The following is a 24,125-nucleotide window of genomic DNA, read 5'->3' as shown; positions in this document are numbered from 1 at the left end:
GAATTTATATTGTATTGGGGAATGGTCCTTGAGGACTTTGCAGCAGGACTTCCCAAACAAAGGATTGATCCTGCTGCCAATCCCTAGGTCATATCAGGGCAAAGTCTTTAGTACTCAAAAACCTGAAGCCAGCGTGCCAAGGAATAGCTTCTCCTGCTTATGGAAGTGAAATTCTAAGATTTGGGATGGCTACAGCTGTGTTTCTCTGAGTCTCTAAATTAGGGATTTGAAGTCTCTGAGGTTAAGTTAACCTGTCTTGATATTATTTGTGTTTGAGCATGACATAAGAATACAGTACATAAGGCTGCTTTTTCAATGCTAAATTGCGTCAACATTTTATGCTTCACATGTCTCAGATCAGTCAGTTTTAAATTTAAACCCAAAATGAACAATAAATATGAAGTGTTCTTAACACACACACACACACACACAGGTTCATGCTGCAACACTGTTCTTTGGAGAAGCACAGATTATTCTCTTGCGGAGGGTAGGATAGCATTTTGTTGCAGGCTTCTCTTATATCCAGCCACCATGGCTAATAGCCAGGGATGATGACAGTTGGAGCCCAACGATATTTGGAGAGTGCAATCTTGCCTATCCGTGACATAGCTGATAAGGCGTAGAGGAGTTCTGCTTTGGCCCTGGCAGCTGCCTAAGGGTGCTGTGTGCTGGTGCTGGCCCTGCTCTGAAACAGGATAGGGTCGCCCCCCCCCCCTTGGCGATGTGCGTGTGAGGAACTCGGAATCTTCTGCCCACTTTATTCTCTTAGGTGGGGCATTGAATTATCTGCGTCCCTTTCCTTGCTTTGGTGAAGCGAGAAAAGGGGCAATTGGACTTCAAACTCTTATTTGTTTTATTTGCTTTGAGGTTTGGAAACGGCGGTGCCAATTAAAGTTGACCCTGAAGGGTATGGCTGCACTTGGAACTAATCTTCGTTGAATAAGAGGAGGCGGACCTGCCAGCCTGCAACAGAGGGGAGTAACTATTCAAACACGAAAACAAACAAGTCATATTCCCATTGAGATTGTATTATTGATACCATACATCAGGGAACAAGAAAATGGGTGAGGAAGGAAATAATGAGACGTTTTCATCTTTCCTCTCTGTGAACAAAGAACAACACATCTGATAGGGATAACTGGTAGGCAGGGCTGAGGGACCATAAGCTGCAGCAATTTTATTTTTGGAATCTGGAAAGTATGTGTCCTGGATAGAGATTTCTTGGCTATTAGAGAAGATAGCTAAATGCCATGCTTCTACTGTGATAACTCTACACCCCCAGCCCTCTCTGAAATCTGGGACCTTTCCTCAGCCATGCATTCGGTGACAAGTTCTCAACCACAATGCATCTGGGCATTCTTCTATTTCTTGGCTCACCAGCTGTGCTGGTCCCGGGAGCAGGTTACCGTGAGGCGGGGTCAGAGTCCGGTCCTGGGCCGAGGGTCTGGAGACAGTCCACAAAGGGCAAAGCGGGGTCCGAAGCAAGAAGCTGGGCGTGGTCAGGAACTCTGGAAGAACAGGTCTGGGTGCTGGCAGAAGCAGGTTTCCAACGACGTTGCTCCCGCAACCTTGGACTGGGCTGACTGGCCTTTATCTCCTCTGGGGCCTAGGGCGGTCCTGGCCCACAGGTGACCCGCCTCTCCTGCCTTAAGGCGAGCACTCCTCCTGTGAGGACTTAGTTCCCTCTGCCTCTCTGCCCTGAGCCTCTGCAGCTCAGGAGAGGCTGGAGGGTTACTGGACCCAGGGGCAGCTTCACCTTCCCCTGACAGACCTGGGAGAGGCGCACCTGCAGGCAATGGGTCCTCAATTACCTCCGGAGCCAAAGTGGATGTATCTGGTGTTTGCTCCTGAAGATCCGGCACAGGTGGAGGCCCTTCAGATTCAAGCCCCTGCCCCAGCTCAGCCGGCCCTGGAGGCAGGATTCCTGTGCAGGCTGGGACTCCTCAGGTTCAGCTTCTGAATCAGATTCCCAGGCCATCACACCAGCCTCTGTTCTGCAGGGTATTTATTTTCTCTTTTTTTTTTATCCCACTTTTCCTATAATTGTTGTTTCTCAAAGTTCCTCTTATTCAGTAAAAAACACACACAAAGGCAGGCCCTACTGTCAGTCTTATAGCCTAAAAAAACAACGACTCCAAGCCAGCCCTTCAAAGCCGGAAATTGCTGCTGAGCTATAAGCTATAAGCATCATACTTGGGACGGGATGATCTTCCCTTGCTCTTGGTGACTCTTAATCCTTTGCAGACCTGGTGCCTGCAGTCAACCAAGTTGGGCCCTTCACTGGCCTGCCTCAGCTATAGAGGCACTCCTCTCTGGGACTCCGTGTGGTGTTTTAGTGGTGTGTGGCATTAGTGGTGCTTTTGATGAGAGCCAAGGTTGACTCCCATCCATGGCTATCCACCTGGGATCAAGTGATACCTTATTGATCAAGTGATCTGTTGAATAATCAAACGTCACATGGAAGGAGAAGAAAGCACTTTGTCCTAGGAAAAATATTATAAGGCAGATCGTTTATATTATATTATATTTACATGTCACAGAAGGAGGTGAGATCTCTTGAGTCTTAAATGGTAGCCTGAAATCTCCCAAGAACAGGGGTGATATTATCTGCGTAGAGTTTCTTAAATGCATGGGAAACACAAATTCAAAATATACTAGCCTCTTGAGTGTTGCATTGCTATAGAAAAGTCCCTGACCCTGTGCTCTGAAATTATAGCCAGAGAAAGAGAGAAAACATGTGTTCAACGATAAATCTTTTACAATTCAGTCTGACTGAAGGTGTCACTAAAAGATTTACTCATAAAATGTTAAAGTCTGGATTTGTTTAAACAAATAAGAGAATAGCTGTACTTTGTGATATGATTGTGGGTGCATGAAGAGTTAGGAAAGGGAAGGTTGCAGTAGGACAAAAGTACATTTCCCAAGGGGTTTGCTTTCTCTGGGTTGGGCTGTGGCCATATTAGGTAATTACTATTGTCTCCCTGTTTCCACTAAGAGAATCTTTTTAGGCAGTCTGCTCAGTGAAGCATAAATCCACTTGGCTTCTGTTGTGCCTAAACTATGGCAGTTGAGCCCACAAAGCCAGCCCTATGATGAAGCTGGATGAATTAGACTGCGCCAAACAGCAGATTTTGCTGGCCATAAGGAGCTGCAGATTGCCAAAAAGCAAATCTGATTTAGTTTTAACAAGTGCTATGGCAGCATTGGTGGATCAAAGTGAAACACAGGAGATATAGTCTTCTGACCACCAATACCTAGAAACAGAGCAAAAGTCACAATAGCGCTTGTACATATTAAGTTAAAACAGTTGAATACAATATAAAATATAATTTACACTAAATGCATCTGGCTATTTTCATTAGTGTGCTTATGGCTAATCTTTGACCAACGTTATTTAGTATTTATCCTTCCCTCCAAATTTTGGAAAAACGTTGAGATGTACTAACTGATTCATGTCTGTGGAAGTTTTCTTTAGTTAAAAGAATGTGGTATTTTTTGTATTAGTTTAACTTCTTATTACATTTTTGCATATACAAATGTTGTTAGTAAAATTTTCACTTGTTATCACAGCATTGGTGGGGACGTAGCCAGGAATATGGAAGATTTTTCTAATCATTTAGCACAATCAGTGTGTGCTTACCTCCATATTTTACTACTTTGCCATTACAGTGGTGCCCCGCAAGACGAATGCCTCGCAAGACGGAAAACCCGCTAGATGAAAGGGTTTTCCGTTATGGAGGTGCTTCGCAAAATGAATTTCCTATGGGCTTGCTTCACAAGACGAAAATGTCTTGTGAGTTCCTGCGGGGTTTTTTCCCCTCCCCCCCTTTCCCCAAGCCGCTAAACTGCTTAACAGCTGATTGCTAAGCCGCTTAACAGCTGATCGCTAAGCCACTTTACAGCTGATCGCTAAGCCGCTTAACAGCTGATCGCTAAGCCACTTTACAGCTGATCGCTAAGCCGCTTATCAGCTGATCCACTAAGCCCGCTAAGACACTAATAGCCTTTTAGCAGCTAATCCGCTAATCCCTTAAGCCTTTAATAGCCGCTAATAGCCGCCAAACCGCTAATAGCGCTAATCCGCTAACCGCTAATGGGCTTGCTTCGCAAGACGAAAAAAACCGCAAGATGAAGAGACTCGCGGAACGGATTCTTTTCGTCTTGCGAGGCACCACTGTATATATATTCCCATGGATGGTTTTTATGGCACTGATATATACCCATTGCACACATAACATCTCTCCCCCCCTCCTGCAACCCACATAATCTTGAGAGTGGTAGTAAACAAGGAGTCCAGCATTACAGGTGCAGGTACTATATATTAGTCCAGGCACAGGCAAACTAGACCCTCAAGATATTTTGGGACTACAGTTCCCATCATCCCTGACCACTGGTTCTGTTAGCTAGGGATCATGGGAGTTGTAGCCCCAAAACATCTGGCGGGCCGAGTTTGCCTATGCCTGTATTAGCCATTCCTTTCTTCCACTGTAAGGAGACCACCCTAATTTGCACCAAACCACATAAATATATAGCTGAAACCATTGGGGTAACGTTATTTAAATTTCTAGTTTCTCGGGGCAGAATCAATGTTTGCCCTTGAGAGTGAGCATATGTACATCCAAGTTTTTTCAAGTGTTTTCACTAGCCAAACCACAAATAAACTACTTTTTAAACTTCCTCAAGCACCGAAAAAAAGTTTGGCAAGGGGAACAGCTGAAGAAAAAAAATATATGAGATGAGGAGAAAGCCCAGGTGCTTCCATCCACACACCCCCTTGGGGATTGTGGCCATCGTGTGTGTGTCAGCACGCAAAATGAACTGCTGTGACCAAATAACCCAAACTTAATAATGCATGATATAAGTCAAAATATATAGGATGAGAGACCTCTGTATGGTTACAGAAGGAATTTGTTGAAGAGGTGAAGGCCCTATTTCTTTTTATAGAATTATGACCCCTGCTTTCATTCGGAACATCCTGGAGGTGGCCCAGGATCCATATGAAGGAGGCTATTTGGCATCTAGTCTGCCGTCCTCCCCTCTCACACTCACTGTATGTTTATGACAGGAAGTCAAAAGGTTGTCCTCTTTCTCTCAGCAAGATGGCCTCTGAGTGACACCAGGGATGCCATCAAGCAAGCAACATCAAAAGGCTCAAGACAGGATTCCTGCAGACCATAACTTTAGTTGGCAGGGATTTAAGTAGGCTGTCAAGTAGTAGCTGGGGATGTCCATCTGGCAGTCTAAAGAGCACTATGTCTGCTATTCCCTTAAAGTTGATTCGCAGTTAAATTTTTCAAAAGGTTTGAAACAAGAAAGCTTGTTGACCATATATGTAGAAATTGGTCTTAACTGCAGACCAAATGGATGGCCCATTCTGCACCTCACTCCGATATTAATGAGGACTTTAATGCTGAAGAAACAGAAACAGTATTAAAATTTCAAAAGGGATAAGGAAAATAATGCTTCTCTCCAATGGAGAAAGTTTCACGTCCAAGCAAAACCTGGTTAGCTTCCATAGCAAAGTTACAATTTCCAGATATTATATGTACCAAAGGCAACAATGCAAATGAAAACATAATTTTGTGTTTAAAGAGGGAGGGTGGGTTGCTGTCCTTGTAAGCAGATGCAGCACTTTACATAGGAAAGCCTATTTTGGTTTTTTTAAAACCCCTGAAGGTTAAAGAGAATGTAGCTGACCTAGACAGCTTAATCATGGGGTGGATGAGGTTCAAAAAAAGGTGCAGATTTCATCTTTATATATATTTATTAAATTTGTTGCATATATACCCTACCTTTAAAGAAATTCCCAAAGCAGCGTAACAATAAATATCACAATATTAAAAATCAAATAACATAATGTGCCTCAAGTGCCAAGTGAAAAGTGAGTGTGTTTATATGACGCTGAGTATGGTTTCTGGAGTCCAGCTCTTCCTTATCTGGGTGTTTCTCCTCAAAGTAGGCAGACCAAATAATTCTGTATTCTAATTTTGAGCAGGACTTTGAGGTTGGATAAATTGGTTGGCTGTGATGCACATTTTGGAGCATGTACACTGGATAGAACGTTTTCTCATCTTGAAATGGCATTTTGATTGACTGCACGTCAAAGATGTTTGAAAGTTGGAGGTAAACTTAAGAACAAAAAAACCAAGCCACCCTCTGAGAGCCAATAGAAGAGGAAGAATTAAGCAGTGGTCAAAATCATGCTATCGCTTTTGCTATTGTAACCCGTCTCAACTGACATCAACCAAAATATACTGAGCTCACACTTGTGTGGCTCAAAACAGAATTTGGCTATCCAGGCCAAATGTGACCAGCCAAATTCAAGTATAAATGTCTGCAAAGTTCAATGATTATTATGATTTCTATAGCAGATGGCCTCTGGGCTTCTAGTATGCATTTGATTTTCCAAAGGGAATGTTCCATTGCTCTTTTTTCTTTGAAAGCAATACAAACACAATGCCAGTAGTCTCAAATCACAAGCTGTTACAATTACCCTTTTATCTCTACACAGTGGTTAAGAAACAAAGTTTGGTTTCAAACCTTCAGTACATTGTTATGAATACTGGAGGGGAAAATGTTTTTAAAATAGTTCAGTGGTGCCCTTTAAAACCCATAAACTCTTATTGTGCCTCTTCTATAAGTAGCAAATGGCTGTGAGGTGTGTGCATGGTTTTCTTCTGAAATATTGCGGACTGTATAAGACTTTGTTTGCTTAATTTTTCAGTGGAACTGAATTTTTATGATCTGCTCATAAACCTCCTGAACATAGTGGTCTAAATGGAAACACTGACACAATCTTAATTACACTGGCTCCAGCATGATACAGTGATTAAAGTTTGTTTATTTTGCACAGGAGTTTGTGTGTGTGCGCGCACAATTTCATTGTTGGGGAAAGTAATGGAAAAGTAATGTGGCAACGGAGACTATGACACTTTATTCCTTTGCTTCAGAACAACAGGTCCATGTTTTCAGTTTCAAACAATTTATTTATTTTAGATGAAGAGAAATCTTGATACATTGAGGTTTCTAATTTCTACAAAATTGTGATAGCTACCCCCCCCCCCGTTGCATTCTGTTCACCCAATTGAGCTTATGTCATACAGGAAGCTCTGGGGTCTCCTTTTCAGGTAACCTGGTCCAGAGTTGTTTAAGCTTTTATATGTAAATAAAAGGTAAAGGTACCCCTGCCCGTACGGGCCAGTCTTGCCAGACTCTAGGGTTGTGCGCTCATCTCACTCTATAGGCCGGGGGCCAGCGCTGTCCGCAGACACTTCCGGGTCACGTGGCCAGCGTGACAAGCTGCATCTGGTGAGCCAGCGCAGCACACGGAACGCCATTTACCTTCCCACCGGTAAGCGGTCCCTATTTATCTACTTGCACCCGGAGGTGCTTTCGTCCTGCATTTTGGCAGGCGCTGGGACCGAACGACGGGAGCGCACCCCGCCGCGGGGATTCGAACCGCCGACCATGCGATCGGCAAGTCCTAGGCGCTGAGGTTTTACCCACAGCGCCACCCGCGTTTATATTTAAATAACAAGACCTAAAAACTGGTGCAGTGACTCATAGACCATTTCAGATATTTGACCATAGTGGCATAGTGTGGGGGCCATGGGGTTGGTTGACCCAGCCACAAAAATTCTTAGCAGCGCAACCATCGCTAGGCCACTGTGCCCCAAAGGTGCCCCAAGACTGGGAGAGAGGTGGCTTCCTTTCCTGGTCTGGCAATGCGCAGAACACATGGCGTAAATGTCTCCATGGCAGCCAGGTGGGCAGGGAGCGGTCAGCCGGTCAGGTCCTCCCCTGCTGGGCTGAAGCCCCTTCTCACTGTCCACACCCTTTGGCACCTCAGGTCTGCATCCTTCACTCGCAAGCGCCACATGCCACATGCTTTTCAAGCCATGACTGGTGCCGCTGCTGTGTGTGCCAGGTCATTGCTGTGCTGGGTGGTCCTTTTAGCTCCCCCCTGCTTCGGGATGGAGGTTGCGGGGCCCCTGCAGTGCCGCAGAGTTCCCAAGCCAGGCCCCCATATGAGATCAGGCAGCCAAAGACATGGTGGGCTTCCGCTGGAGTGTTTGGCGTGGATGAAGAGGAGGCCATGTTAGCCTTGGCTGCCAGCCGGACTGACGGGGCTTCCTGCGGGCACACCACAGAGAGCTGAAGCGGCTGGTGCAGGGTGAGGCACAGCACTAGAGGGGCACTGGTTGGGAGGTTGGAGTCTGCATCTGGCACCACGTGGGAGGATACTGTGCTAAAAACTGGGGTGGGGGAGGACCCATGGCGACGTGCTAGCCCCCTTCCCCGTGGTGATACCACACCCCCTTTCGCACCTTGCCCTGGGCATTAGCAACCCATGTTATGCCACTGCAGGAAGGGGCACCACTCACCATCCAGGACACAGCATTTTTCACCAACTGCAGCCTCTAGACCAGCCATGCGGGAAACCACAAATATTTGTCTCAGTTACTCAGAACTCAATTTCTTACCTCCATGAGAACATCACTTTGGGCTCAGGGGTCTGCCCTGCATCCTCCACAGTAAAGCTAAATGCAAATACATCATTCAGCTTTTAATATAATCTTACGTTCTTTTAGCACACTTTTAACTTCCCTGTCATCTAATGGTATAGCTATCACCATCATCGAAAGCTAGTTTATTGCTTTGGTTTTATTTGATTTTTTTTTGTTGGTCTTCATGTTTTTTGCACTATACTCCTCAAGTACTTTTTATTTATTATCCCTTAATGTGTACTGTACTTGCATTTCTGTTGCCAAACTGTATGTTCCTGAAAATCAAAAGAAAAGGGCCTTTATGAATACCGTGTTTTTTGCTCTATAAGACTCACTTTTTCCCTCCTAAAAAGTAAGGGGAAATGTTTGTGCGTCTTATGGAGCGAAAGCAGGCTGCGCAGCTATCCCAGAAGCCAGAACAGCAAGAGGGATTGCTGCTTCCGCTGCGCAGCGATCACTCTTGCTGTTCTGGCTTCTGAGATTCAGAATATTTTTTTTCTTGTTTTCCTCCTCCAAAAACTAGGTGCGTCTTGTGGTCTGGTGCGTCTTAAGGTAAGGTAAAGGTACCCCTGCCCGTACGGGCCAGTCTTGACAGACTCTAGGGTTGTGCGCCCATCTCACTCAAAGAGGCCAAGGGCCAGCGCTGTCCGAAGACACTTCCAGGTCACGTGGCCAGCGTGACAAGCTGCATCTGGGGAGCCAGCGCAGCACATGGAAACGCCATTTACCTTCCCGCTGGCAAGCGGACCCTATTTATCTACTTGCACCCGGGAGTGCTTTCGAACTGCTAGGTTGGCAGGCGCTGGGACCGAACAGCGGGAGCGCACCCCGCCGCGGGAATTCGAACCGCCGACCTTTCGATCGGCAAGCCCTAGGCACTGAGGCTTTAACCCACAGTGCCACCCGCGTCCCCATCTGGTGCGTCTTATAGAGCGAAAAATACGGGAACTTATTAGCCAGCAGGCTTTTCAACTGATAAATTTCTGATGAAGCACAAGAGAGGATATGTCACTTGCCATAAGTGACTGTAAGTCATTGAGAAATAATTAAGTAAATAGCACGTGTGTCATAAACCTTTCAAATGAAAGAGCACCAACCCCAAAGCATGGGGTGGAGATCCTAGCGACTGGGCAGGGCTCGTATGGAGAAGAGTGTCCCTGCTGAGGTCCAAACATTTTAAAAATAATTTGCTTATTGAAAATATACACCCACCCAACTCAAAAGCATGCTGGAGACCATTGAGATAATAATTTACTTATGAATGAGGCTGTGTAAAATGTAAGTTCAGGTTGCATGGAGAAGTAGAGATTGGTAAGATCATGGTCAAATGAAGTAATTCTTTAATGTGAATGGTTAGGCTATAGCCTATTCAGAAAGGTGGCTGGCTAGGTAATAATTTGGGTCAACAGGTATTGGACAGTGGCAAATTGCTTAGTAAAATGATAACTCCAGCCTTATCCATATAGCAAGTGTTGTGGCAAGGAGCTTTCTTGCTTGAACGGCCCTCACTAGTTCCCTAGTTGCAGCTTAAGCCTGCCTCCATTTCTGGACTCAGAAGCTGACTTAGCAGCTAGAAAACACAGATATATGGCATCTTCATTTTATTCATTGCTTGGATTGGATTAGGACCAAAGGACCTGGGTCATTGCTCTTAATCCTTCATTGCTCTTAATCCTTATCCCAGAAATTAGAGACCCCTTTCTGTTTCGTTATAGAATGAAGTGAATTATGCAAAGAAGGTTGGTGGATCAAACATAGAATGGTGACCAAGCCCTTGGAAATCTAAAATTCAAGCTACTGAAAGACTAAAAAAGAATATTTCACCCCAGCATAGCATTAATCTCCATAAAGTTTATCTTATTTAGGAATCAGCAAGTAAGGAAGCATGAGAAATAATTTAGCAAATATTACATTAGTAACCTGGATGTGTGTGCTGTAATCCAAACTTTAAAACACCAGTTGTCACTGAAGCATATGTTGCTGAACTCAATGGGATTGTCTCATTTCCCATCTCTACTTTTTCTTGGCAACATTTTGTCTCGATGGCACCACATTTCATCTCTCTCATTGCCAAAGATGAATTTCGACTCAAGATCCTGGGCCAAAATACCTCCAGCCTTTGGGATGGTCCAGATGTGATTCAGGTCCATCTGTATTTATCATGTGTTTTTTTAAGAGGCTGAAGCATAAACTGACATTAAAAGCAAGCATTGGTGGTATAAGTAGCTTTGGAAAGAAGGCCGGCATAAATCCTGACCATTTCTCTTTTTGCTGTGTTTGCAAAACTCGCGTCTGGTCGAAGTGTCCTAGAGGAAGTGCATTTTAAAGGTTTTGCTAAAGACTCACAATTCCAAACTTCTCCGGATGGAATTTCTGTTTCCCCCCATTTTAAGCAGCCTATTCTCAAATGTATTAAACTGGCTATCCAAACATGAGGGTGTACAAAACTGAGGGCCATTCAGTCCTAAATTATTGTTTTTAAGAAAGCAGTAGTTTGCAGTGAAGCCTGGAGCTACAGGTGCTCTTGTCCCAGGGACTTCAGCAAAGCTTTAGCATAGGTAACCATTGGCCTGGATTACCATCTTCAATTTCTAGATTCTTGACTAATAATGAGATCCTGTGAGAGTTGCTGGAGCAGGGGGAATCCACTCTTATAGCAACTGTAGGCTGCTTGATATGGAAATGCTAGGACAGAACCTGTGTCAGCTGCTCATGAGTAGTTCAGACTTTGTTTATCCTTGGCAAAATTGCAGTGTAGTTCATGTGGAACCTAGGGAGGGGTGAAAAGATAGGATCTTGACAGTGCAGTCCTATAATGTCCACTCAAAAGTAAGTTTCTTTTAATTGAACGAGGCTTATTTCCAGTAAACTGTAATCAGATATACGGTAAATGGCAAAATGAAAGGCAAAACTTTGTCTCTTACTTGATAGATTTCATACTGTAAACCTGCAGGCGGCGATTGTTCTTCTTGCCTCAATCGTTGTGCAGCCCCTAGCTTTTGAGGTGCTCTAGAAATAATGGCAATAATAGCTATTAATGTTCGCTCTAAGTGACATAAGAGGCAGGTGGTTGTGGCTCAAATAGAGAAGACCTATAACAAGGATTAGGGTTCTAGTCCCATGTCTGCCTCTTTGGGAAAGAAGAGAAAGTTGGAATTCAATAAACGTAGCCATTTTGACTAATTTGCGCAAAGCAATCTTGTGCAAAGCAACTTCTCCTAATACAATGGATTTTTTTGTGTGTGTGAGTGTTATTTTCACTAATATTTTCATTATGCACACTTTCCCCTAACATATGCATCATTGTAAACATTGGTTGGTTGGAGAACTGCTTCACAAAATTAAGATGTGTGCATTTTTAAGGCCAGCTGTGTTTCGGTTCATATATTGCTTCAGAAAGTGTGAATTTGATTGATTTAACTTCAAATGCATATTGAATCAAACTTATCCTCCATCCCTAATCATGACTTAAGTACAACTATCTAAGTTTGGATCCAACCCAATATGTGTGAGGTACTTTAAATGCATAACATTTTTTCTTTCTGTTTTTTTTTTTTTAACATGGAATGTAAAATTAGTGGTGAGCAGAGCTAGTGCTCTCTGTTGCCAGAATCAGCATAGGCCCAGAGGAGACAAAAATTCCAGCTCCTCTATTACTGTATCTGGTCCTTTAGTGGGTCATTGTTTGCCCTCCTCCCAGGGAGACCATTTCTCCCTAGTAGATCCCTGGTGACTCTGAGCTTCTCGCTGTGCTTACAGCCTCCTCCACTCCTGAAGCCTTGGGTTGATGGGAAAGAATCAGTGATCAAGGCAGGACTTGGTATGAGTTCCAAGTGGTTCTTTGAGTCCCTGGCAAGGATCTTTGAGATAGATCTCTTCAAACTGAAGGTTTCTCCAGGTCTTCAGTTGGAATGTAGTTTTCAGGGCCCCAGTCCTCTTCCTCCAAATATTTCTCTCCAGGGTCTGGATTGGATTCCTTAAGAGGAAACACTGAATTCCAAGTCAGGATGTTCCTTGGTGTAGGTCTTTGACTAGCCATGACTGTTCTATCCAGTAGCTGTGTCTTTCAGGTGGCAATACTCTCCTGTTAAAGGCTTCCAAGGAATGTCCACCAGCTGAACTCCCATCAGAAACTGGTTCTACAGCACAACTCTTAACACCATTGCTTATGGCTGTATTTGTGTTGGTGATAATGATAGTACTGCAACTATAATTAATTACTATGAAAAGTGTGTATATTTATTTGATTTCTGTCTCACATTTTAATCAAAATAGTGTATGTAAAATAGTATAATACAGTTATATTAGGGCTCCTTCCAGGCCATCCCTGCCCCCACCAACACTTGGCACCCTTCAAAGTTTTCCTCACCACTCTCACTGAGTTTCCCCAAACATTCCCCCCTCACAGACCATTTGAACATTGCTCAGAGTCTTGGTGAACCACCTCATCATTTTTCTGCCCATTGTAGCAATTGTAGTGTGCTGTGCTACTCGCTGCAAAAGTCTTCATTGTGTTTTTACTATGAACCACAGGTCACAATTTGGGAACCTCTGCTTTAGGCCATTTGGGCTGTTCCTTTCCCTTGATAATTAGAGGATCTTTGTATATTTACCCCGAACCTGTAGTTTCTTTCACCAAACATTGCTTTGGAATGTCATATCATTCATCTCCACTGATTTACTCTAACAAGCTCTGAAATGATTTCCATGTCTGTGGCTTATTGTCTTCAGTTACTCTTACACCACGAAGTTCAGGACACCAACGTCGCATATTATTTTGCATGCAATTTTTGTCATGTTCCTGGATGCCCTGTCACAAGCCTCTGTTCTTTACAAACAAAAGACACACAGAGAAAAGACTTTTGCCTTGTATGAAGTAAATTTTATTGCACTAATTTAGCAAGATTCACGGCTATGGGCAGCAGTTTATCAAAACAAAATCTCATTAAAATCTGTCTGCACTTTGCTTTCTGTCTCCTTTGTATAATAAGATAGTGGAGCTTTCTGTGACCAGACAGTAACTTGTGGTAACCTGCGGGTTGTGTGTGTATACATCCATAGACCATGAATGAAACTGTTGTTAGCACTCTTAAATGTTGGCCTTGCTGTGCTAATAATGTTGGGAAGTTTCTGCTTTATCAGCAACAATGACTGACAAATAATCAGCCATTTTTGTGGTGGGAAGCCCAGAATATCTGCTCTGCTGAAGAAGAAAATAAATTTCATGCAGAGAGACGCTGCTGTATTTATTCCAATACTACTTCTGTCTGAAGATGACATGGGGATTGCATTTTCCTAATTACATTTTAGGATTTACTCATTTTTCCCACACATGCCCCAAAGTCAGTGAAGCAAAAACATTAATGGCTGGGCCTTTACATGTATAGTAACTTCAGTATTCGCAGCTCAAGAGTATGAACACACACAAGTTAGATGCTGCTGTGTGGTCTGACCGGCATTTGCAAAGTGATAATTGCTGATAAGCACATGGTTATACACGCATTTACTTTAATGGGACCTTTGAGAGCATCATAAATAAAGTACAGAAGCCCCATCTTTATGTGCCTTAAATGGATGAATGTGTGTGCTTGCTGTGATGCGTAAATTCAGCTAAAGTTGAAAAGCTTTAGTTGTTGAGTAGAAAATATTAATTTATATTGAGAACGTGGACTATTTAACATATTTTTAAAGCGTTAGCTTATATTTCATTCGTTGAATTTATATGCCACCTTTCTGCCAAGGCACCTAAAGCAGTTTACAATATCAGCTTACTAAAACAAATGGAGTGAACATAAAGTTGGCCTGGAAGCAGAGGGGAGAGTCCAGCAGGAGGAGGCACAGATGTTTTCTCTGCCTGCCTCCCCACCTCTCTTCTGCAGATGCTGTTTTGAAAGACAGTGACCTTTAAATTCGACTGATGGTGGAGGCAGAAATATTATTCACATAGTACCATAATGCGTGCTTCAATTACATTCTGATCTCCCATACTGTTTCTAGGCTTTCAAAACAAAGGATGGCTACATTGTGGTGGGAGCAGGAAATGATCAACAATTTGCCACCGTCTGCAAGGTAATAGTAATGAAAGAGCAATTCACAAGGTGGGAAGCTCAAGGCGATAATGTTGGTGATTTCGTGAATCACCTTTAACATAAGTCGCAAGACCACTTACAATCATACGATAACAATACAAAAGGAAAAAGTCGGTTTTAAAACAATACAAATAAATATGTTGCAGGTGTATGCATGATTCTAGTACAGTGGTGCCCCGCAAGACGAATGCCTCGCAAGACGGAAAACCCGCAAGACGAAAGGGTTTTCCGTTTTCAGAGGTGCTTCGCAAGACAAATTGCGATTCTTGAGGTTTTTTTCCGCTCCCCAACCCCTTTTTCTAAAGCGCTAAGCTGCTAATAGCCTTTTAGCAGCTAATCCGCTAATCCCTTAAGCCTTTAATAGCCGTTAATAGCCCTTAAACTGCTAATAGCGCTAATAGCGCTAATCCGCTAATGGGCTTGCTTCGCAAGACGAAAAAACCGCAAGACGAAGAGACTCGCGGAACGGATTCTTTTCGTCTTGCGAGGCACCACTGTAAAATGTTTCACCAATGACTGGTTTCTAAATGAGCTAACGTGGAATATTGATTCTTACATAAGAAGCAGCAGTGACATATTCTGTTATATAACCTAGGGTTGCCATATTTCCAGAGATAAAAGTCCAGAAAAAGTTGTTGGGCTTTTTTTTTTTTTTTTTGGGCAATCACTAGAATATGAGTCTTTCAATAAATAGCTAGGAGACACATTTGAGATATTATTATTGTTTTAATATGTTTTGACTATGTGTACTTGCACACAAGTAGGTTTCTGATGTGAGCTGCTTCTGTTGTTGAATTAGTGGAAAATAGAGATAGAAGAATTTCAGTAAATTAATAAAAGGCACGATGGACATATTTTACTCCAATTCATTAAAATTAAATTATTTTTAATTAATTGACTAAACGTGCTTTTGGATTTTACACAATACAGTAAACGCTAAGAAATGCTTTATGTAAAGAGCCCAGTTTTATTGATTCTATCCTTTGATATTTAGTGTATGAAAGCATCTCTCGCACTGAAGACCAATTTGCACAACTTTCTGTGATGATTATGTTACCGAATGCATTTCAGATCCTGAATCTGCCTGAAATCAGCCAGGATTCCAGATACAAAAATAACCAGCAGCGAGTGCTAAATAGGAAGGAACTCACTGAAATTTTAACAGCCAGGTATGATTTATAAATTTAAGCTTCAAGTGTTTATTTTTGCAAACTTGTTTGCAGTCATGGCCATTTTATTATGTACAGAACATGTAGGCTAATATTAACTATGGGGTGTAAGTTTATAAAAGCATAAGATTTCAAGTATTCCACCAAATGGATGTCACTGAAGAAATTTTGTCTTAGGCAAAATTGTCTTGATTTGTCTTTAACTAGGTAAGGGCAAATTTGTCTGTTTCTGGTCCCTCATAATAACATTCAGTTTTCACATTAATATGTGCCTTTAAACAACGGTCCTCAAAACACATATTTCAAATGGCACTTTTTCTTAAAATAAGTACTTAAATGTGTTGAATTGTTTCTTGAAATGTAAAGGTTCATCATTGTTCCACCCAATGTGCATGTCTTTAAGGGGCCAGAGCAAAATAACGAGATCCAGCTTTACAGCTGTGAAACATAGCCGGTGCTGCTGAGTTGTATTGATTAAGCTATGTCAGCAATTGGGTGTAGTATATAAGGAGCAGCACCTAGCTCTGCCATTACCCTGGGGGATGGGTTGGTGGTTGGGTCTGGTTTGTTGCTGATGTATTTAGTGTATAAGGAGTTTTTGTTTTTGTTATTAAAACCTTGTTTAAGTTATTTTTGAGTCCCTTTTTAATGCATGGTCTCCCCAGCAAGCTCTCTGCAGTGCTACCATACTGCAAATAGCCAACAAAATGCAACTCTTACAACTAATTATAAATGGTCCGCTAGGCATCTTCTGTGCAACACCATATTGTGTATGTGGGAGAAGTCATTTTCCTTTGGAAACATTCTTTATTTTCCTGGAACCTCTTAAAATGTTCTCAAAGGCCCCTGAGTCATCTCCTGCATGGAAGACAGTCTCATCTCCCCCATATACGTGCCCCCTCCAGTTTTATTTCAAACACCGCTCTATGGGAGGGGGGGGTGCAGGTTCATCCAATTCTTCATCCAAGTCCTGACGTGGGATTTACTGAAAGACAATATTCCATTTTTCATTTTTATACCCATAGTTGGCTGTTACTTGGTTGTCCCTGTTGCTGTCTCAAGTTCAGTTCTTCAGCTTATTTGCCAAATATATTATGCTATGTTAGCAGAGGTTCCACAAAATCCCTGGAGGACGTCAGATGCTGCCTGTACAGACCTATTCTGTACTTCATATGCTAATGGAAGAACATAATTTATTAAGTGTCATGTTAGTTTGAATGAATCTGGCACCCAATAAAGAAAGACCAATTGTAATATAAATCTTGGTCCAGGATCTTGGAGTCATATGTTTCTATTCCTGTTCCTTGTAATTTGGCTTGTATTAGCTAATAGACATCATTTGTGGAGTGATCACATTTTATATGGTAAATTTTGAAAGACAGGTTATGTGGGACTTGTTACTGTTTCTTGGTACTAGCAAAAACAAAAACAAAAAAACACCCCTTATTCCTTGGAGTCTTTGCAACAGTATCTAAAACAGAATAATTGTGGGGAACAAGTCATCCGTCACAAGAAGAAAGCAGCAGAGTAGATTAATGCTAAATATCCTTTAAGGGTATGCATCTGGCAGAGTTTATTGTGGAAAAATATGTTGTATTGCCAGGAATGGCATGGCAAGATAAAGTTTATCTGCAGTAGTGTCAGCAATCACACTGACCACAGTCAAATTTAATGCATTGAAGAAGTGATTATCTGCCTTACGAATTATCAGAAACTAGAAGTCTGACGCGGGTGGCGCTGTGGGTTAAACCACAGAGCCTAGGACTTGCCGATCAGAAGGTCGGCGGTTCGAATCCCCGCGACGGGGTGAGCTCCCGTTGCTGGGTCCCTGCTCCTGCCAACCTAGCAGTTTGAAAGCACGTCAAAGTGTAAGTAGATAAATAGGTACCGCTCTGGCGGGAAGGTAAACGGCCTTTCCGTGCGCTGCTCTGGTTCTCCAGAAGCGGCTTAGTCATGCTGGCCACATGACCCGGAAGCTGTACGCCGGCTCCCTCGACCAATAAAGCGAGACGAGCTCCACAACCCCAGAGTCGGTCACGACTGGACCTAATGGTCAGGGGTCCCTTTACCTTTACCTTTAGAAGTCTGATTAGATGTGAGGTTCAGCACAACCTGACTGCACATGATGCACCTACCTTGCTAAAGTTAAGCAGGTCTGGGCAGGGCATGTGTGGAAGGTTGCCTAGGAATCCCACATAGGCTGCCTTGAGTTTCATGAGCTGCTAAATACTTAATCAAACACACTGTAAAGCCCCCTTCTCCTGGTGAATCCCAGGTGCTCTCAAGATGCCCACCCTGCTTGCACATGAGGGGATTCTTAATATGGGAAACCCATGTGATCTTGAACCTCATTCGTGAGAAAGGCTTCAGGAGTAAACCCTGAGGAAAAATCAGCCTTGCAAAACAACAACAATCTTTATTACGGTCCAGAGACCCAACAAATCGTTACAAAGCAATACACAATTCATACAGCCTACCTCCAGGTTAAACAAGCATTTTGTTCAGAATATAGGGATCATTGGTTCTTGCAACCACCGATAAAAACTTTGCCACTTCTGATTTTCTAGCATTTGTCCGGTCTTCCAATAGGAACCTGACATAGTGAGCCTCTGATTTTCCCGGGAAGGGTACCAGCAAGGGTAGTATCAGTTCAGCCCTGGCTTGCTCATATTTTGCACAGTGCAACAAAACATGTTTTATGGAATCGATGTCTTGAGCACACGAGCAAAGTCTGTCCTGGTAAGGAACTCCTCTCAACCTGCCATCCAACCTTGCAAAACATTTTCCAAAGAAGAAAAGGCTAAGGAGTAACCCTACACAAATTTGGAAGGGAGCCCCTAAGGCGTCTTGTATGCTTCCTTCCACCAACTCCTGCAGCCAAGCTGGTGCCAAAGGTCTTGCTCTGCTTTCCTTTGGACCACATCAGCGATGCTGAGAGGCAGTCTTGTCTTCTGGGCAGCACAGGACTGCCCAGTCTTGCACCCCAGAGAATTCACTATAGGCGCTGTGATCCTCCAGCAGTTTGACTTCGCCCCTGGAGGTGTACTCCATTGTTTCCTGAGACAGACAGGCACCCCAAAAAATGTGCAAAGTTTCTGTGCAGTCCTATTATTTGACCCACCATGTGGTAGCTAGCTGCAGGAAGTCTTCCATTCCTCCTGCCCTTGTCCGGTCTTCCCTGTTGAGGTGGTACTGGACAGCTGGACCAGTTTTTGCCTTTGGGTTTCCCTTCTGCTATCACTTTCCCCTCGGTATTCCTCCAGCTTCCTGGAATTCCTCCTTGTCTCTTTGAAGTTCTCACTGTTTCAGTTCAGCTGTTACTTGTCTCTCTGCCTGCTCCACAGTTTTGAGTCTCTGCCTCACTCTCACGCCCATATTCCTTCTGAGACTCCCACCCAGCCACATCTCCTCTCTGTCACTTCCTCTCGCTTGCTCTCAAGTCTTAATTTCACATACCCACGTGCCATTTTTCTGACTCTTTCTCTCATCCCACCAGTGTTTCTCAAACTTGAGTCCCCAGCTGTGTTGGACTACAATTCCCATCATCCTGGTCCTGCCAGCTGGGGACCCAAGTTTGAGAAACACTGGAAGTCATGCCAGGTCATTAGTTCTGCTTTTGTTCGCTCCTTTCCCCTCCACTTCTTGCTACTGCCTCCACACATTGGGGTGCTCAGGATACCCCCACAGCCTCGCCCACGGTTCTTTCATTTCATTTTTATTTATTTATTGCATTAAATTTGCATACCACCCTTCACCCAAAGATCTCAGGGCAGTTCGCAGCATAAAAATACAAACTAGAAAAAGCATGGGCAAACTCGGCCCTCCAGATATTTTGGGACTACAACTCCCATCATCCCTAGCTAACAGGACCAGTGGTCAGAGATGATGGGAGTTGTAGCCCCAAAGCACCTAGAGGGCTGAGTTTGCCTATGCCTGAACTAGAAATACAAGATCCTTCTTCAGTTCAGGCACATCCACATCTCTGGCGCTCTTCCTCCATTGTCTGATTTCTGGTCCACCTCCCCCCCCCCATGTTAATGCAATATGGCCTAGGCAAGAAAGCCTGGACAAGGCAGCTCCCCAGCATCCATCCATCCTGCTCTGCTGCCACTGCCCATCACACAACGATGCCGCTATTTCAGTGTCAGAGGCTGGCGAGGGAAGTGGAGGGAGGTGGATGCCCCAGGTGAGCTGCTGGGGAATGGGCAGGGCAGGGCAGCTTTCCAGCAACCACCCTGCTTTGCCATTGCTGCCTGCCACTCCTTGTTGCCGTGGCTGAGGCCAAAATGACAACAGCAGCGCGAGGCAAGCAGTATGAGCTGAGGGCAGGGGCACAGTTTGGAGGAAATAAGGAGAGGGGGCATGATTTGGGTTAATTGTAAGGGGGTTGGGAAGGTTTAACTGGAGGGGGGTGGCCAAGTGTAAAGAGAGGGGGCTTGGCACGTTGTGAAGTGAGCAGGGGAAGCAGCTTCAAGTTTACATACACATAAAGGTAAAGGTAAAGGTAAAGGGACCCCTGACCATTAGGTCCAGTCGTGGCCGACTCTGGGGTTGCAGCGCTCATCTCGCTTTATTGGCCAAGGGAGCTGGCGTACAGCTTCCGGGTCATGTGGCCAGCATGACTAAGCTGCTTCTGGCAAACCAGAACAGCGCACGGAAACGCCATTTACCTTCCCGCCGGGGCGGTACCTATTTATCTACTTGCACTTTGACGTGCTTCCGAACTGCTAGGTTGGCAAGAGCAGGGACTGAACAACGGGAGCTCACCCTGTCGCAGGGATTTGAACCGCCGACCTTTCGATTGGCAAGCCCAAGCAGCACAGTGGTTTAACCCACAGCACCAGTCGCGTCCCTTTACATACACATACACATAGTAATTGTGTATTTTTTTTAAAAAAGCTGCCTTGAGCATGGTTTTACATACACATACACATAGTTAAAACCATGCTCAAGGCAGCTTTTTTAAAAAATACACAATCACAGACATAACAAAAGTAGTCATAAACAATAAATAAAGCATGCAAAAGTACACAAGCAAACTGAACAATGTTCTCACATAAGTCATAGCAAAATCTAAAATAAATATACTGTTACTGATATTATTTTTTGTTATACTTCCCTTCCCCCACCCCAATAAAACCCTAAACAACAACCAGCCCAGGAGTCTGTTCAGCAGCCTTGGCTTTTGTAGCTGGAGTCAGTCCGGGCTGTCCACTCCCAGGCCAGGTGGGAAAGACCTTCAAGCAGGGAGCAGGTCTTCCAGGTCTCTGGCCTCTTCAGCAGCCCCAGTTTTTGTAGTTTAAACATAAGAGCATAAGGGGAGCCAGCTGTCTTGATGAAGCATTTTAAAGTGCTTCAGCTTTTTGCATATCACGTTCATTATTTTTGACAGTGCATGCCTGGATGTTCCCTATTCTTCAAAGATATATTCTTTCAAATCCAAAGTGCAGCCTAGAGAATGCTGATTGTGGAAAAGTTCTTTGGCCATATTTTCCACAGCTTTTACAGACCTTGTGTGTGTGGCTGCCTGTTTCGTTGCACAATGATAAAATAACAGACACATATTTGGCAAGGGTACATTTCCAAGCGCTTTGATTCAGACTACCTCAAAAAGGGCAATGTAAAAGGTTGTTTAAATGTTTGCTTTTGTTCAGAACTGTCTGTGAACTTCATCTAAACAACTCCACATAGGGAGGAGGAAGCAGGAAATGTCTCTAATGATAGGAACATGATAACGAAGTAAGATTCTGTAAATGACCCCAAGGAGGCAAGCAAGTAAACCAAGGAAATTTGGGTTGTTCAGGATAAGTATAGTATATCATATGCAAAACCGGATGACCTTGGGACAAATATTACAATCATACAACACATAAATATGTAATCAATGTTGTTATCTGACTAACAATTGTGGTTTTTAATTGGGACATGTGTTTCAGATGTAAAGGAGGAGAAAACTTTGCAAGGCTTTGAATTGGATCTTTGTGTTTAAAAATAGACCTTTTCTCATGCATATGTCTCTTAACCACATCACATCTATCTTTTTGTTGTGAAAAATAGACGTGAAATAAAAAAAACGTGAAGCTCATTACAGTAATTAAGAATGGGAGGAAATGTACTGGGTTTTATTGAAACTGCTGATAATTTTGGTTTGCATCACTGCTGGATTGCATCAGAAAATCAGATAGAATTGTAAGACAGTCTAACCATGATTTTTGCCCCAGGGCTTAGTCTCTGTATTTCTGAGGATCATGTGCAGAACATTTTTACTGCATTATTTACTACTTTGAGAGAAACTAGCTTATATATGTAAAAAAAATGCTGGCTGAAATGGATAGTTCAAACCGCATGTTTCCTTATTCCTAGGTTTTTGGAAAAAGAGACCACCAAGTGGCTAGAACTCTTTGAAGGCAGTGGTGTTCCATATGGTCCAATCAATAGCATGCAGCAAGTGTTCTCGGATCCTCAGGTCAGTTCTTTGAATGCCTGTTTAAATTTATTCACGTTTGCTCCTCTTCCATTTATCCAACCTCAGTTGATGTTACCGTACAAATAATTATGATGATAACAAAAGTAGTGGCACAGTATAGCAAAGAGATTCCTAGGAAATCTTGACTCTGTTTTGTATTGTGTCACACAGTTGGTCTATTAGATCCTGAGCCATATCCTGACTACAGTTCGATGAACTTTCAGGTCATAGGAAGTTTGCTCTGGAATGGCATGTTCTGTGTGAGTGTGCAATTTGTCATTCTATATCTAATAATACAATTTGTTGTGCTTGCAGCGGGCTGGGTACTGGAGCCTTCTGGTCAGCAGTGCTCAACATGATACATGCTATTCATTATATTTGTGGTCAACCTTATTCCAAAGGCTCATCCTGGGTTATCTAAATGTTTTCAGGTTTTTGTAGCCGAAAAAGTAGAATCACTGTATGTTAAGTTATCACCATCTGAAGTAATGGAAGCAGAGGCACCATCAAATCTTTGTAGTTTTATATAAAATTGCAACAGGTATGTTTAGGTACATAAAAACTGATATCTCTTTTCTTGAGGTGCATGTTATTCAGATGCTAAAATCATCCAATTTTGACCTTAAGCTATTGTTTTTATGGGTCTTTTCTCTGTTATTCCTCTGGTTTCAAAAAGTTACAATGCCATTGATAAGAAGGCATTGACTGATATATTTCCTTTTTTGTGTGTTCAGACGTTACTGGATACTGTCAAGACAGTGATTGGTGAACACTATCCCACTGAAGCCAACAAGATCAACTATTCTATAACCAGTAATATTTGTTAACTGTAGAAGTGAGGCTGTTGTCTGCAAATTCTCCACATATCTTCAAATTCTCCACATATTGTGGCAAAGTAATCTGTTTGTTAAAAATTCCGAGCCACACAATGGGACAGTTCTATACAGCAAAGGCTGTGAGTAGACTTGGTTTCAAATGTGAAACAACTTGCATAGTAAAGCAGTGACTTTAAAAAAGAGGAAGCTGTGCCCATTGCTGAGAAGGTCAGGTGAGGCCATGGGGCGTCATGCTTTTGTTACATGCTGGATGTCTCTGTCACATTCTGTGTGGGTTTCCCCCTGAAAAGCACATGGAAACTTAAATCCATGAAAGTTCTGCTGGGTCAAGTGCTGGGATCATGTGCTCCCTTTATTGAATCAGTTGCACAGGTTTCTGGTTTGCTTTCAAGTGCTGATGGTTGTTACCTTTAAACCCTAAATGGCTTAGCACTGTGAGTCACTTGATGAACCTTCTCATCCCATGCAAGTTTGCCTGCTCTTTAGGATCTATCACTGTTGCCTTGTTACCTGTGCCAAATGGAAGATTATTTTTTTAAAAAAAAATAATAACTGTGGGATCCATTTGGTGTCCTTACAATCACAGAAGGTTTTTTTTTTTAATCCATCCCTTAATGGAAGAAGAGAAGTGCCCTTTCTTTTCTTTTTTTACCACCTCTCCTTCCCACTGGTGTGGGGGAGGCAGAAGGATGTTAGACTGCACAGAGACAGAGCTGTCTCTCTTGCTGGTATCCTATGAGGAGGGTGAGAAGGGCAGGTGTGACGAAAGTTTGCAAATAGGCCAGTGCTACTTCAGAATGGAAATGTTGGGAGACAGTGGGCTGCAATTCGTGGGACAAGGGAATGCAGGGCTGAAGTTGCCTGTGGTCTGCAGGAAAGCCAACTTTCTCGCTTTGTAACTTTCACAGGGATTTAAGCTGCGGCTTTTGAGCACTTACAGCAGGTTGGTTTTACAAGTGTTTTGTTAGAGGTTTATTCACATGGTGGTGCTAAATTAGTGATTATGCATAATGTTCAAAGGACTGCAAAATGTAAACCTTTTAACACTGCAAAAGGTG

At 43.2% G+C, this 24,125-nt stretch overlaps 1 protein-coding gene across 3 annotated transcripts in view; it reads left to right on the top strand.

Moving 5' to 3' along the window:
* Positions 1 to 24,125, top strand: part of SUGCT (succinyl-CoA:glutarate-CoA transferase) — a 320,741-nt gene that overhangs the window by 100,465 nt on the left and 196,151 nt on the right. For all 3 annotated transcript variants that reach the window (XR_014503864.1, XM_083407090.1, XM_083407091.1), the window contains exons 10-12: positions 14,505 to 14,576; positions 15,668 to 15,765; positions 22,129 to 22,231. Coding sequence is in view for 2 of the 3 variants with exons in the window: in XM_083407090.1 (XP_083263216.1) it covers positions 14,505 to 14,576; positions 15,668 to 15,765; positions 22,129 to 22,231 (273 nt within the window). In the remaining variant the exon portion in view is untranslated. The remainder of the gene's footprint in view (positions 1 to 14,504; positions 14,577 to 15,667; positions 15,766 to 22,128; positions 22,232 to 24,125) is intronic.

Source organism: Podarcis tiliguerta, assembly GCF_965153285.1.
Source record: "Podarcis tiliguerta genome assembly, chromosome: 12".
NCBI lineage: Eukaryota > Metazoa > Chordata > Lepidosauria > Squamata > Lacertidae > Podarcis > Podarcis tiliguerta.
This window is presented reverse-complemented; position numbering and strand designations above follow the sequence as displayed.